General features: G+C 43.7%; 1 protein-coding gene across 1 annotated transcript; it reads left to right on the top strand.

The window, feature by feature from the left end:
• Window positions 1–13477: 13477 nt before the first annotated feature.
• On the top strand, window positions 13478–16533 carry nyx (nyctalopin). Its single transcript, XM_067992320.1, has 2 exons — window positions 13478–13563; window positions 14777–16533. The coding sequence occupies exons 1-2, from the start codon at window positions 13542–13544 to the stop codon at window positions 16171–16173; spliced, it is 1419 nt and encodes a 472-aa protein (XP_067848421.1). The 5' UTR covers window positions 13478–13541; the 3' UTR covers window positions 16174–16533.
• The last annotated feature ends 368 nt before the right edge of the window (window positions 16534–16901 follow it).

Below are 16901 nucleotides of genomic sequence, written 5' to 3' on the forward strand. Positions count from 1 at the left end.
GCCGCCTTCTTCAACCGCTGCAGTCCGTGTGGTGAAGGTTCTCGGAAGGAAGTTCCAGGATTTTGACCCAGCGACGATGCAGGAACGGCGATATCTTTCCAAGTCGGGATGGTGTGTGACTTGGAGGGTAACGTGCAGGTGCTGGTGCTCCCATGTGCCTGCTGCTCTTGTCCTTCTAGGTGGTAGAGGTTGTGGGTTTGGGAGGTGCTGTGGAAGAAGCCTTGGCGAGTTGCTGCAGTGCATCCTGTGGATGGTACACACTGCAGCCACAGTGCACCGATGGTGAAGGGAGTGAATGTTTAGGGTGGTGGATAGGGTGCCAATCAAGTGGACTGCTTTGTTCTGGATGGTGTCGAGCTTCTTGTGTTGTTGGAGCTGCACTCATCCAGGCAAGTGGAGAGTATTCCATCACACTCCTGACTTGTGCCTTGTAGATGGTGGAAAGGCTTTGGGGAGTCAGGAGTGAGTCACTCGCCGCAGAATACCCAGCCCCTGACCTGCTCTTGTAGCCACAGTATTTATATGGCTGGTCCAGTTAAGTTTCTGGTCAATGGTGACCACCAGTATGTTGATGGTGGGGGATTCGGTGATGGTAATGCCGTTGAATGTCAAGGGGAGGTGGTTAGACTCTCTCTTGTTGGAGATGGTCATTGCCTGGCACTTGTCTGGCGCGAATGTTACTTGCCACTTATCAGCACAAGCCTGGATGTTGTCCAGGTCTTGCTGCATCCGGGCTCGGACTGCTTCATTATCTGAGGGGTTGCGAATGGAACTGAACACTGTGCAATCATCAGCGAACATCCCCATTTCTGACCTTATGATGGGGGGAAGGTAATTGATGAAGCAGCTGAAGATGGTTGGGCCTAGGACACTGCCCTGAGGAACTCCTGCAGCAATGTCCTGGGGCTGAGATGATTGGCCTCAAACAACCACTACCATCTTCCTTTGTTCTGCGTATGACTCCAGCCACTGGAGAGTTTTCCCCCGATTCCCATTGACTTCAATTTTACTAAGGCTCCTGGGTGCCACAGTTGGTCAAGTGCAGCCTTGATGTCAAGGGCAGTCACTCTCACCTCACCTCTGGAATTCAGCTCTTTTGTCCATGTTTGGACCAAGGCTGTAATGAGGTCTGGAGCCGAATGGTCCTGGTGGAACCCAAACTGAGCATCGGTGAGCAGGTTATTGGTGAGTAAGTGCCGACGACACCTTCCATCACTTTGCTGATGATTGAGAGTAGGCTGATGGGGCGATAATTGGCTGGATTGGATTTGTCCTGCTTTTTGTGGACAGGACATACCTGGGCAATTTTCCACATTGTCGGGTAGATGCCAGTGTTGTAGCTGTACTAGAACAGTTTGGCTAGAGGCGCAGCTAGTTCTGGAGTACAAGGCTTCAGCACTACAGCCGGGATGTTGTCGGGGCCCAAAGCCTTTGCTGTATCCAGTGCACTCAGCCGTTTCTTGATATCACTTGGAGTGAATTGAATTGGCTGAAGACTGGCACTTCTGGCTGAAGATGGTTGCAAACGCTTCAGTCTTGTCTTTTGCACTCACGTGCTGGGCTCTGCCATCATTAAGGATGGGGATGTTTACAGAGCCTCTTCCTCCCGTTGGTTGTTTAATTGTCCACCACCATTCACGACTGGATGTGGCAGGACTGCAGAGCTTTGATCTGATCCGTTGGTTGTGGAATCGCTTAGCTCTGTCTATAGCATGTTGCTTCCATTGTTTAGCATGCATGCAGTCCTGAGTTGTAGCTTCACAAGGTTGGCACCTCATTTTTAGGTACGCCTGGTTCTGCTCCTGGCATGCTCTTCTACACTCCACATTGAACCAGGGTTGATCCCCTGGCTTGTTGGTAATGGTAGAGTGAGGAATATGCCAGGCCATGAGGTTATTGATTGTGCTGGAATACAATTCTGCTGCTGATGGCCCACAGCACCTCATGGATGCCCAGTTTTGAGCTGCTAGATCTGTTCTGAATCTATCCCATTTCGCACGGGGTATCAATTTAATAGATCAGATTTTGCTGTAGCAGGGCATCTCACAACATCTATCATTAGTTCGACTTGCCTCTGCACCTAGCAGCTCAAAAAATTTTGCCCACTAAGTTGCTGAATTTTAAGCTGGTAACGCCGCAGGGAGGGAAACAGGGCATCTTGGACCTGAGTGAACAGGGCAACCAACAGGGTATCTCTTTAACCAATGAGATTTAAGGATTGGGAAATAAACAGTGGAAGAACTGAGAAAGAAGGTGAAATAAAGGGGGTGAATTCAATGTCAAATCAGGTATGGAAAGAGATATCGGGCTCGATTTTTGGACGTCCGAGCCGGGGGGTTCGTGGCGGTGGGGCTCTGAAAATCGGTGCCTGGCTCCAACCCGCCCACTTCCAGTTCCCCAGTGATGCACTTAGATGCGTGCGCAGCCCCCGCATGCGGGACTCCCACCAGCAATTAAAGCCGGCGGGAACCCACTTAAACCAATTATTTACATAGTTCAGGTCGTTAGCAGACCTGATTTTAGAAGGGGTGGGATTTTCAACTCAACTGACACTGTTTCCCGTACTGGGGGAAACACTCCCAGTTGAAATGGACGTGTTGCAGCCACCAGCCTGTGCCAGCTGCAAAGGTCCATTTGACAGGTGTAGGGGGAAGACCCTCACTCGTTGCAGGAGGCCACTCTGTCACTTTGGACAAAGTTTGGCCTCCACCACCCTCCTCCTAACAATAAAATTCACAAACTTGCAACCTCAACCCCGGTGTACAGACACATTTACCTACCTTGCGGACCCCCTCAAACGTACATCTTCCAGATGGGAGCTGCCATAGTTGCAGTCATAACCTCCTCGGAGGACGAACAGCATCGCCAGCCACGCCGTCCACCTCTGACACGTGGAGCTCCACAACACAGTGCTGTGACACATCCACCTGCACAGCAGGAGGGAGGGCAACCACAGAGAGAGATGCATCGCAGAAGGCACTACCCTCGCCACAGGGTCTACAGACCGAGGCTCAGCTTCCTGGACCTCTCTGAGCAGCAGTGCATATGGAGGCTGAGTCACTCGACATGTAGTCGTGGACATCTGCAGCATCATTCATGCTGAACTGCTCCCGGCTGGCCCGAGCACCATCTTCTTACCTGTCGCTGTCAAAGTCACCACTGCCCTCAACAACTTTTCCTCCGCATCCTTCCAGGGTGCCACTGGGGACATCACCGACGTCTCTCGGTTGTCTGCACAAAAGAGCCTTGCAATTACACCTACACCCACTCTGCAGTGACACAATGGGTGGCATCAGTTGTGGGCCTTCATAGTGATCCTCAGGAAAGGGCATTATTGCACAAACCAGACAAGATTTGCAAAGACGTGGCAGTAGTGGTGACAATATTATATGTAATGTGAATTGATCCTACTACACATATGTGATGCATGCCCTGTGGCTGCAGCACAGGTAGTGGCAGGTTGGGTGAGGCTGACCATGAAAGAGATGCATGAGAGGGTGAGTATGAGATAGAGCCATGAGATTGTATGAGGATTGGGTTGAGTGGTAGTGGTGGGATGAGTACTGGCGAGGTGAGTAAGTGCAGGTAAGATGAGGATGAGCTTTGAGTGGGTGTGAGGAGTGATGTGACAGAGTAGTGTTGGCAGTGCAGAAGGAGATGTGGGGTGGGGGCGATGATGTGGCAGACGGAGTGTGGGGGAATGAGTAAGTGTACTCACTTCAGCTGACCTATTTAGGTCATTGAAGCGCCTCCTGCACTGTACGCAGGTGCGCGATATGTTGGTGGTGCTGGTGACCTCCTCTGCCACCTCGAGCCAGCCCTCTATGGTGGCAGAGGCAGGCCATTTCCTCCCTTCCGCCGGGGAGAAGATTTCTGTCCTCCCCCTCCTCCTCACCCCATCCATAAGACCTGGAGTGAGGCATCATTAAACCTGGGAGCAGCCTTTCCCCTGGGCTACTCCATGCTGTAATTTTGACTATTTTCTGCAGCTCCAGTCAGTGGAGGACTGCCCCTTTAAATAGGGCTCCTCCAGCTGACAGCCTATGATGCGACTGCGCAGTCCGCCCGCTGCGCAGCTTTCCAGCGCAAAATCCGGAAGCCAAGATAAGTACCTTAAATCGGGCTGCGATCGCGTGCGGAGCACCCTGAATTCACTGGGCGCGTTACCCACGCGCCCAGTCGATCCCCCGCTGCCAACCCGCCTCCCTCCTAATATCGAGCCCATAAAGAGAGGGAAAGAAAGATTGGATTAAGAAAGAGAAAAAAGAGACAGAAAGGAAGAGTAGGAAAAAAATTAAATTTAAAATTTGACATTTTTTAAATCTCCAAAAACAATTCACAACCTGAAGGAATGAGACGCCACACTTATAATAGTTAATTTTCAGTGCCAGAGAGGTTGAATTGTTAACATTTATTACGTCGTTAAAAGGATACTTATGCTTGTAATTACTAGCCCTAAATATCTGCGGTGAGTTTAGTTCGTATCCACCACGCAAATATAGTAACTTCACGAGATTCAATGCATGTCAATGGTGAGGCAGACAGTGAAATGCCCTTTTCGCGAAGTTAACGGCAGAACGGTGCAACTCGGAAAACTTTTGGATATTCACATTTAACCGTGCATCTGCCAGTTAGAATATAGATATGTTTTTACGTTACTTTTATACAGAACAGGATAGGCACATGTAGACTATTAAATAAATAAGCTAGGTGGATAATATGGAGCTAAAGGGTTGTTATGTTAAAAACACAGGCTTTTGATCTCAGCAGGGGGGAAGTGTAAGAGAGGAGATTGCTGCAATATAAAAGACAGTGGACTCCTGTTGCTGTACAGCACAACATCAAAAGATTGTATAACAAAAATTATGACTTGGGAAAAACAGGGATGGGAAGTGAAGGTATCTTATGGGGCCCCTCATCCCTGCCTAGCAATCTGTTCAAAGAACTAGGGGTCATAAAACACTCGATAGTATTGCATCTGGGAAGAGTGTAGAGTAATAGTCAGAAATTATGCTTTAGACACTACAGGTAAAGGGAAAACTAAAAGATGTAAAGTAATTAAATTAGGAGAGAGAAATAAGAAATGTGTGAGAAAAACATTAGAGCAGAAGAACAGGTTAGGCTGTGTAGCCCAAATAAGTGTTCTTTATACAAATGCACAGAATATAAGGAACAAATTGAATGAATTGCAGGCGCAAATTTAACTTAACATGGTAGACATTACTGAGACATGGCTGCAAGACAATCAGGACTGGGAACTGAATATACCAGGTTAGAAAGTCTATAGGATGGCTAGGGAAACTGGTAGAGGGGGAGGAGTAGCCTTAGTGATTAAGGATGAAATTATTTCAATGATAAGAGAGGATATAACGAGAGGTAAGCAGGCAATGGAGACTTTATGGGTAGAATTAAGAAATAGAAAAGGATTTAAGACTGTAGTGGGAGTTGTGTATAAGCCCCCTGGCAACTGTGAAGTCGCAGAATGTATAAATGCAGAGATTAGACAAGCATGTAGCAAAGGCAGAGTGGTTTTATTGAGGGATTTTAATTTTCATATAGATTGGGATAAGCAGACAAGCACATGTCAGAAATGTAGCGAATTTCTTGAGTGTGTTCAGAACAGCTTTCTGCAACAATATGTCCTAGAACCAACAAAGGGGCAGGCCATATTAGATTTAATAATGAGTAATGAGCCAGATTTAGTTAACAGCCTAATGGTGCCTGAATATTTATCTAATAGCGATCAGCAATCATATGATCGAGTTCAACGTTATGTTTGAAAGGGAGAAACCCGTAACGGTTACTAAGATTCTAAATTTAGGTAAGGCCGACTTCAACGGGATGAGACAGAGATAGTCCATAGTAAACTGGGCAAATCTGTTAATGGGTAAAATGACAGATGATCAGTGGGAGATGTTCAAAAATGAATTTAACGTGATACAGAACCAGTTTATACCCCTCAGGGGCAAGAGCTCTACTTGCCAAAAGAAACAGCCACGGACAGCAAAAGAGGTAAGAGACAATGTAAAACAAAAAGAAAAAGCATACAAAACTGCAAAAAATAGCACAGATCCTGGTGACTGGGAGAGATATAAAGAACAGCAAAGGGTGACAAAACAAATAGTAAGAGCTACAAAAAAGCAAATATGAAAAGAAACTTGCAAAGGATATCAAAATCAACACTTTATTTTACAATTATATTAGGAAAAAGAGGGTGGTTAAGAGCTATGTGGGCCTCTTAAAAACACATAATGGTGATATTGTAAATGAAAATAAGATATGGCGGGCATGTTAAATAATTACTTTGCGTCAGTATTTACAGTAGAGGAAGAGGGTGGCATGCCGGACCCATAAGAAACTAACTTTAAATCAGGGACGGGGATTCACCATAATTAACGTAAACAAATTACCAGTAATGACACTAAAGAGTGACAAATCCCCAGGACCAGATGGTTTCCATCCCAGGGTTTTAAAGGAAGTAGGTGAGAACATTGCAGATGCTCTAGATCTTCCAAACTTCTCTCAATTCTGGAACCGTTCCTTTAGATTGGAAAATTGCACATGTCACTCCGCTATTTAAGAAAGGTGAGAGAGGGAAACCAGGGAATTATAGACCAGTTAGCCTAACATCTGTTGTTGGGAAATTACTAGAGTCTATAATTAAAGATAGACTGACTGAACTCCTTGAAAATTTTCAGCTGATCAGAGAGAGCCAGCATGGATTTGTAAAGGGTAGGTCTTGCCTGATGAACCTGACTGAATTTTTGGAGAGGTGACTAAACTAGTGGACAAAGGAATGTCTATGGATGTTGTTTATATGGACTTCCAGAAGGCATTTGATAAAGTCACTCATAAGAGATTGTTAGCTAAAGTTGAAGCTCATGGAATTGAGGGAAAATTGTTGACCTGGTTAGGAAATTGGCTGAATGGCGAGAGACAGAGAGTAGGGATAATGGGCAGGTACTCAAATTGGCACGATGTGACTAATGGTGTCCCACAGAGATCTGTGTTGGGGCCTCAACTATTCACTGTATTTATTGACGACTTAGATGATGGGATAGAGAGCCACATATCCAAGTTTGCTGATGACACAAAGATACGTGGCTTGAGAGATGGTGTAGGAGGGAGGGGTTTAAATTCCTGAGGCATTGGGACTGATTCTGGGAAAGGCAGGAACTGTACAAGATGGATGGGTTGCACCCAAACAGAACCGGGACCAATATCCTTGTGGGGACATTTGCTAGTTCTGTTGGGGAGGGTTTAAACTAGTATGGCAGGAGGATGGAAACCAGAGGGCAGGTACAGATAGGACAAATTCAGACCAGGAAACGGGAAGTAGAAAAGCAGTTGGTGATGTAGTTAGCGACTCAGGAAGGCAAAAGAAGCAAAGGTTAAATAGTGTTCAGCACAGGAATTTGACGGGGTTAAAAGGTATATACTTCAATGCAAGGAGTATTACAAACAAAGCAGATGAGCTAAGGGCACAGATAGACACATGGCAGCATGATATTACTGCTATAACGGAAACCTGGCTTAAAGAGGAGGATAATTGGCAGCTCAATATCCCTGGATATAGAGTTTTCAGGCAGGATAGAGTGGTGATAAAAAAGGAGGGGGTGTAGCATTATTGGTTAAAGGATCAATTACAGTTGTGAGAAGGGATGATATGCTAAATGGATCATCAATCGAAGCCATATGGGTTGAGCTAAGAAATAAAAAAGGGGCAGTCACATTAGTAGGAGTGTACTATAGACCCCCGAATAGCGAAAGGGAGATAGAAGAACAAATATGTAGGCAAATTTCTGAGTGCAAAAACAAGAGGGCAATAATAGTAGGAGACTTCAAATACCCTAACATCAACTGGGATTCAAACAGTGTGAGGGGCACAGAGGGCGCAAAATTCTTGATCGGTGTCTAGGAGAACTTTTTTAGCCAGTACGTGACAAGCCCAACAAGAGAGGATGCAATTCTTGATTTAGTCCTCGGAAATGTAGATGGGCAAGTGGGTGAAGTGACAGTGGGTGACCACAATTCAGTTAGTTTTAGCATTATTATGAAAAAGGACAGAGTTAAATCAGGAGTAAACGTTTTAAATTGGGGGAAGGCAAATTTTACAGAACTAAGAGGTGATTTGGACTGGACACAACTACTTGAGGAGAAATCAGTGGCAAGCCAGTGGGAGGCACTAAAAAGTGAAATTCTATGGGTACAATGCAGACATGTCCCCTCAAAGAAAAAGGGTGGCACTGCCAAATTTAGAGCCCCCGGTTGTCGAGAAGTATACGGGGCAAGATAAAGCAGAAAAAGAAAGCTTATGACTGACACAGAAAACTAAATACTGCAGAAAGCCTAGAGGAGTATAGAAAGTACAGGGATGATGTAAAAAAGGAAATGAGGAAAGCAAAGAGAGGACATAAAAAAATATTAACTAGTAAGATTAAAGAAAACCCAAAGATGTTTCATCAGTATATTAAGTACAAGAGGATAGCTAAGGATAAGGTGGGACCTATCAGGGATGATAAGAGTAACTTGTGTGTAGAAGCAGAGGATGTGGGTAGGGTTTTAAATGAATATTTTGTTTCCGTATTCACAAAGGAAAGGGATGATCCGGATGTAATAGTTAAAGAGGAGAGGTGTGAAATATTGGATAAGGTAAACATACGAGAGAGGAAGTACTTGAGGGACTGGAATCCTTGAAAATTGATAAGTCACCAGGGCCGGATGGATTGTTTCCTAGGCTATTCAAGGAAGCCAGGGAGGAAATAACAGATGCTCTGAGGATCATTTTCCAATCCTCACTAGATACAGGGGAGGTACCGTACTGCAAATGTAGTACCATTATTTAAAAAGGGTAGGAGGGAAAGGCAGAACAATTATAGGCCAGTCAGTCTTACCTCGGTGGTGGGCAAACTATTAGAATCAATACAGAGAGATAGGATAAACTGTCACTTGGAAAGGCATGGTTTAATCAGGGATAGTCAGCATGGATTTGTTCAGGGAAGGTCATGCCTTACAAATCTGATTGAATTCATTGAGGAAGTGACAAGGAGGATTGATGAGGGTAGTGCAGTGGACGTTGTCTACATGGATTTTAGTAAGGCATTTGACAAGGTTAGAAAGATAAAAGCCGTGGGATACAGGGAAATGTGGCGAATTGGATCCAAAATTGGCTCAGTAACAGGGAACAAAGGGTAAAAGTCTATGGATGTCTTTGCGAATGGAAATCCGTTTCCAGTGGTGTGCCACAGGGCTCAGTGTTGGGTCCCTTGCTGTTTGTGGTGTATATTGATGATTTGGACTTGAATGTAGGGGGCATGATTGGCAAATTTGCAGACGACACAGAAATTGGCCGTGTAATTGATAATGAAGAGGATAGCTGTAGACTCCAAGAAGATGTCAATGGGTTGGTGGAGTGGGCGGAAAAGTGGCAAATGGAGTTCAACCTGGAGAAGTGTGAGGTAATGCACTTAGGGCAAACAGTAAAAGGGAATACGCAGTAAACGGGAATATATTGAGAGGGGTAGAGGAAGTGAGAGACCTTGGAGTGCATGTGCACAGGTCCCTGAAGGTAGCAGTACAGGTAGATAAGGTTGTGAAGAAGGCATACGGAATGCTCTCCGTTATTAGCCGAGGTATAGAATACAAAAGCAGGGATGTAATGATGGAACTGTATAAAGCGCTAGTAAGGCCACAGCTGGAGTATTGTGCGCAGTTCTTGTCACCACATTACAGGAAGGATGTAATTGCTCTGGAGAGCGTGCAGGGAAGATTTACAAGAATGTTGCCAGGGCTTGAAAATTGCAGCTATGAGGAGAGATTGGATAGGCTGGGGTTGTTTTCCTTGGAACAGAGGAGGCTGAGGGGAGTCTTGATTGAGGTGTACAAAATTATGAGGGGCCCAGATAGAGTAGACAGGAAGTACCTGTTTCCCCTAGCAGAGAGTTCAAGAACTAGAGGACATAGATTTAAGCTGATTGGCGGAAGGATTAGAGGGGACATGAGGAAAAACTTTTTTACCCAGAGGGCAGTGGGTGTATGGAATTCGCTGCCCAAATTGGTGGTAGAGACAGGGACCCTCAACTCTTTTTAAAAAGTACCTGGACCTGCACCTAAAGTGCTGTAAGCTGCAGGGCTACGGACTGGGTTTTGGAAGGCGGGATTAGAATGGGCACCTGGTTGTTCTTCGAGCCGGTGCGGACACGAGGGGCCGAATGGCCCCCTTCTGTGCTGTATCTTTTCTATGGTTCTATAGGCAGCATTGTAAGCAGTGTAGATGGAAGCATAAAATTACAGAAAGATAGTAATAGATACAAAACTGTGGCAAATGGTTTTCAATGTAGGCAAGTGTGAGGTCATCCACTTTGGACCTAAAAAGCATAGATCAGAGTACTTTCTAAATGGTGAAAAGCTTGAAACCGTGGAGGTCCAAAGAGACTTAGGGGTCAATTTACATAGATCATTAAAATGTCATGGACAGGTACAGAAAATAATCAAAAAGGCTAATGTGATGCTGGCCTTTATATCTAGAGGTCTAGAATACAAGATGATAGAAGCTATGCTACAACTATACAAAACCCTGGTTAGACCACACCTGGAGAACTGTGTTCAGTTCTGGGCACCGCACCTTAGGAGGGATATATTGGCCTGCAAGGGAGAGCAGTATAGATTTACTAGAATGATACCTAGACTCCAAGGGTTAAATTACAAGGAGAGATTACACAAACTAGGGTTGTATTCCATGGAATTTAGAAGATTAAAGGGGTGATTTGATCGAAGTTTGCAAGATATTAAGGGGAACTATTTCCGCTGGTTGGGGAGTCTAGGTCTAGGGGACATAACCTAAAAATTAGAGCCAGGACTTTCAGGAGTGAAGTTGGGAAACATTTCTACATGCAAAGGGTGATAGAAGTTCGGAACTCTCTTCCGCAAATGGCAATTGATGCTAGCTCAATTGTTAATTTTATATCTGAGATTGATAGATCTTTATTAAGCGGAGGTATGAAGGGATATGGGGTGAATGCGGGTATATGGAGTTAGGTTACAGGCCAGCCATGATCTCATTGAATGGCAGAACAGGCTCAAGGGGATAAATGGCTTACTCCTGTTCCAATGCTCCTGTGTTCCATCCAGCGGGAATTAGACCATAAAAGAAAACTGTATAAAAAGTGAAACAACATTTCACTCAGTAGGAACTTTTGCCAACCTTCAAGACCAGGTAGCGTGAACAGGCATGGATAAGCAATTTCCTAGCTCTTCGAATTTTTTTAAAAGGATAAGGAATTATCCAGCACTGCCCCCCACCTCACATAAGAACATAAGAAAAAGGAGCAGGAGTAGCTTTACGGCCCCTCAAGCCTGCTCCGCTATTCAATAAGATTATGGCTGATCTTTGACCTCAACTCCACTTTCCTGCCAATCCCCAAATCATTTGATTCCCCTAGCGTTCAAAAATCTATCTATCTCAGCCTTGAATATATTCAATGACTCAGCATCCACAGCCCTCTGGGGTAGAGAAATCCAAAGATTCACAACCCTCTGAGTGAAGAAATTTCTTCTTATCTCAGTCTTAAATGGCAGGCCCTTTATCCTGAGACTATGTCCCCTTAGTTATAGACTTTCCAGCCAGGGAAAACAACCTCTCAGCATCTACCCTGTCAAGCCCTGTCTGAATCTTATATGTTTCAATGAGATCACCTTTCATTCTTCTAAACTTCAGAGTATATAGGCCCATTCTACTCAATCTCCCCTCACAGGACTGCCCTCTCATCCCAGGAATTAATCTAGTGAACCTTCATTGCACCACCTCTAAGGCAAGTATATCCTTGCTTAGATAAGGAGACCAAAACTGTTGCTGTACCATTTACACATAAATAATGGCGATGCCATTAGCCTCGCCATTATTTTGACAGGAAAATCTGACCCATTATCTTTTCCGGACAACAGCACCTCACACAATGCAGCACTTCCTCAGTACTGCGTGGTGCCACTTGCCTAAATTATGTGCTCAAATCCTAGAGTGCGGCTTAAACCTATAACCTTCCATCTCAAATGCATCAGTGCTACTAACTGAGTCAAACTAACACTTACAGTAATAAAGACATTGCAAAGGTAAGTACAGAGGAGGGAGACCATTCAGCGCATCTAGCTCATCCTTCCATAGAAACAGGATTTTTCCCATGACAGCCTCTAACTGCCTGTCACATCTGGTTGTGCTCTGCTCTGTCTATTCTTTCTGCAGAGCGAATCTTCCCTCAAAAACTACCACCAGATCATACAGACCAAGCTCACTCCCAGCAATAAATTGTTGGTTTAGATTTTATCGTACTCTGAAGACTATTGTAGATAAATATAATCCTAAATCAGTCCTAAAACAGAGCAGTAAGATAGAGTGTCTGAATATTAAATCAAAAAATAGACAAAGGTTGAAGCCCTACTCCAGGATTTAAGTACATAATCTTGGCTGACACACCTGAGCAGTATTGAGGGAGTACAGCATTGTCCGAAGTGCCAACCTTCAGATGAAATAGTCAAATTGTCCCACCTGTCTGTTCAGGTGGACTTTAAAGATCCCATGACATTATTCAAAGAACAAGGAGTCCTGGCCAACATTCCTCCTTCAAGCTACCACTACCCAAAAAAAGATTAACTGGTAATTCATGGCATTGCTATTTGTGGGATTTTGCTGTGCGAACAATATCTGGTGCCTCTACCTGCTTAACAGTTACTGTGCTCCCAAGTAATTCATTGCATGTGAAGTGTTTTGGAGTGTTTCTTATAAGATTCTATATCAATACAAATGTTTTTTTTAATGAAAATCTTTATAAAATACACAACGGAATTTAAACAAAAATGTTATCTTATCTAAAATGCGTCAATAAGCTTAATAATCACCTATCGCCTGACCAGGACTCAACCGGGGTACAAAGGCGTACATTTTCATCCTTTTTATATGTTGAGTCTGGCCCTGAACGACTGATACAGGCAGGAACAATCTGTGATTTCCATGAGAGAATTTTTTTTAGCAAGGTTACAGGCATTATCAGTTTGATCCGCAGGAGACGTTTTAGCTCGATCGAGGCTAATCCCTTCTCACACTACAGATTTGTCGATGCATTAAGTGATGGCTTTTAGAAAAATTGCCGGAAGCTTCCTGAAATGTTTTTTGCTCGGAACTCAATCGAGACAGGAATCAATCATTACTATTGATTTGAAAACGCGAAAAACAACAGATTCTGCTTAAGGTAGGTATCATGTTCAGCAATTTAACTGAATAATTAAACAAGTAGACTTTGTCAATTCATGATAAGGACTTGTACAGTTTGCCATTATTTATATTTCAAACGTGTCTGTTATGTGCTGCAAATCTGAATTTCACTGACCTTATGCTATTTGCCTCACTTTGCAAAGGGAGGACATTTTTGAACGGACTACTTAATTTGTTTGATATTTTGCCTCGTTTGCACTTTTTTCCAGATAGCATCTGGCAAAGATCACCTCGGCACATCTGTATCCTGAGATGCAACAGATGAAAAAGCACAGAGATGCTTCTGATCATTTTAAACGGTAATTCATATTGGTATCTTGGCTCCCGTCCTTAGTTATATTCATTTATTTCATTAATCTTGATGGTTGTACATTTTTTTTAGCTCCCGGATCTTTCGCTCGACTTCTTTTTCATTCACTTCTCTACTTTAACACTTCCATTATCGTTTGGCTCGGTAACCCATTTCTATTCTTGCTGCATCTATTTTTTTCAACCTCGTATTTTCTCCTGGTACTCTTTTTCTCCTTGATCTTTTCTTTCTCGGTTTATAGTATACTTTCCCTATCCATCCATGGGTTTGTTATACCCCAGGGGGCTTCAACATCTCTGGTGGTTTTAGTTGTAACAAAAATCATTCTTTGCGCCTATTTTTGAGAATATGAAATCCCTCTATCTTCTCCCTGTACCTCCTTGGTCTCCTCAGTCTACATGACTGAGAGGCCCGCTGGCCAATCTGGTCCCCAGTCCTCATTTAATCCCACTCTGAGCCAGTTGGTAGGAAGTAAATAGGTGACCGCAGTGCCCACGTGCAAGAGGCAAAAAAAAGCCGCCATGGTTGTCTTTCCTGATTCCTGACCCTGGTGGTAAGTGCAAGTGAGTGCAGAATGAGAACAGGATTAGGCTCAGCTGTGATACCTGCCACAGTCCAATAGCGTGTTCACCTTAAGGCTCACAGATGAGGACTGATCACTTAGGCAAAGTGTAGGAGGACTTCAGCAGTACAGTACCCCAACATGAGTCACCATCTTCAGGAGTTGAGAGGAGATAACCAGAAAGAAATGAAAAAAGTTTGCTAAAATAATTTTAATGAAGAGTGCCCAATTAAATAGAAGGATATGCTGATAGCGTTAGATGAAGTAGGGTGGGAGGAGGTTCGAGTGGAGCATAAACACCAGCACAGATCAGTTGGGCCGAATGGCCTGTTTCTGTGCTGTAAATTCTATGTAATGTAATTTGATGTAAATTGACCAAAAGGGATTATTTGAAAAAATGATTTTAGCAAAATAAAATAAAATGGAAGAATTGTATTTAGTAATGTATTTATTTTTTTCTCCCATTATTTGCACCCTCCTTTTTGATCTGAATTTTCCTTTATTTTGTATTTTCTTTTATCTCTCCTGGGTCTTTATTTTTTTCATCCGTATTCTGCTTTTTTTCTTCCAATTTCTATCTTCTTCGTCCGTTTTCTATGCCGATTTTTATTTTACTCTTTTTATTTCATTTATCTCTCAGTGGTTTTTCTTGCTCCCCTGCATGTCTCTGCTCTTTGGGCTTGTGCCCGCTTGTGTCCTCCCGCTTGTACCTGCACTCAGGAACGGAGCTGCGCCGTCCTCTGCGACCGAGCTGGACTGCACCAAGTCCTCAGGGAGTTCCCATGTGAGGCCGCCGCTATCAACTTGGATAAAAACAGCATCAAATTTTTGGCAGAGAAATCCTTCGGTACTCTTCCAGCCCTCCGATCTCTATCCTTGGACCACAACAACATCTCCTTCATCACCCCGGGTGCCTTTAAAGGGCTGCCCAACCTCACCGAGCTCAAACTGGCGCACAACGAGTACATTAGATACCTGCACACCAGGACTTTCACTGGTCTCAAACGCCTCCTGAAACTCGATTTGTCTAATTGCAATCTCTTTAATATCCCAGACCGGATCTTTATAGCAGTCTCTTCTATGCAAGAGCTAGCTATGTGGCAGAACAACTTCAGGAGACTACCTGGAGCAGTGAGGGGGTTGGAGAGTCTAATCCGTTTGTACTTGGAGCGGAACAGGATTGAAGCGGTGGCTTACAACTCCCTGCAAGGACTGAACAATTTGAAATATTTAAATCTTCAAGACAACAAAATTGCGGTAATCCACGAAAAGGGTTTTAAAGACTGCGTGAAATTGGAGTATCTCTATCTCAATGACAACCTCCTGAGCAACCTTCCCGAGTTTGCTTTTAATGAACTCAGACACCTGAAGATGTTAAACCTAGGAGGTAACACTTTGGCGAATGTGTCCAGTACATGGTTTAGTGAGCTGGTTGAGCTGGAGGTCCTCTATCTGGACAGAAACACAATCAATTACATAGAAGAAGGGACTTTTGAAAACCTGACCAGTTTGATCTCCCTGCATCTGAATAGCAATAACCTGACTTCACTACCCCTTCCAGTCTTTCAGCCAGTGTACTTCATAGGGCGGCTCTATCTCTTCAGAAATCCTTGGGAGTGTGATTGCAGGATGGAGTGGTTGAAGGAATGGATGGAAAACTACAAACTAGTTAGGGACATTCCGTGTGCCTCTCCATCTTCAGTAGCTGGTATGGACCTGAGTAAGGTGCTCTTCACCAAATCTGCAGACGGTATCTGCCTGGATCCGGTGGAACAGAACGTGACAGCTTACACCCCAAACCCGACAGAGTGGCTCCAATCCACCACAGAGAATAGGTTCAGTAGTCTTATATCTAAACTACTTTTCCCAAAAATGTACGAGGATATTGAGAACACCACCGAAGTATTTAGGAACGTGTCAGACCCGGGCGGAGTCAATGAGGAGGTGTCTGCAGCAGCTAATGTCGAACTTTATCCTAATAATACACACATTCAGATCCTCGTTATCTTCGTTGTAATGTTATTTTATAATATATGAGATAGTATTTCGTTTTCCATTCTGCTCTTGGCAGATTTCCTGCGGTTCATTAAGGTCCACAGGGGCAGAGCCAGACGGAATCCATCCGAATGCACTCCGCGTCCATTAAAAAAAAAGCACAATTGGAAAGTCGAATTTGAACTTAGCTCGCCGAAGGCAATGATTATAACCGGGGTTTCGGTCTTGTGTTTGTTTAAACTGCAGAATTTCTTCTCCATTCGCTGCAGTTCTTGTGCTCGCAAAGCTACCCAACTCATCCAGTGTCAGGGTAGCATCCTGGTCTCGATTCCAGCGATGTATCTGATCCAATCTTGCAGTAGTTTATATCTAAATTGAAGTTTTGCATAAAAAACGGTGTCTTTAGTTCACATTTTATTTTGTAATTTCACAGCACTAACTACAATTTTTTTTTAAAAAACTATATTTTGTAAGGGGAATACAGAATTACATTGTTTATGTTGCAGATACCGATTACCGCATTAGTCGAGTTCAATTATACAAATATTGAAGATTTTGCTATTGCATTCTGTAATTTATTAATACGTGGTGTAATATATCTGTGAACAAGAAGTGTGTTTTTGTACTGTATTTTAACCAAAATGTAATGCATACAACAGTATAAGTGTATTTTGTAAGAATTCATTTGCACGAATCTATTACATAATCACATCTCTCAGTAAAATAAAATATAGTTGATATAGACTGGATGTTGGCCACAATAACCATTT

This window comes from Heptranchias perlo, chromosome 11 (genome assembly GCF_035084215.1).
Source record: "Heptranchias perlo isolate sHepPer1 chromosome 11, sHepPer1.hap1, whole genome shotgun sequence".
Lineage (NCBI taxonomy): Eukaryota > Metazoa > Chordata > Chondrichthyes > Hexanchiformes > Hexanchidae > Heptranchias > Heptranchias perlo.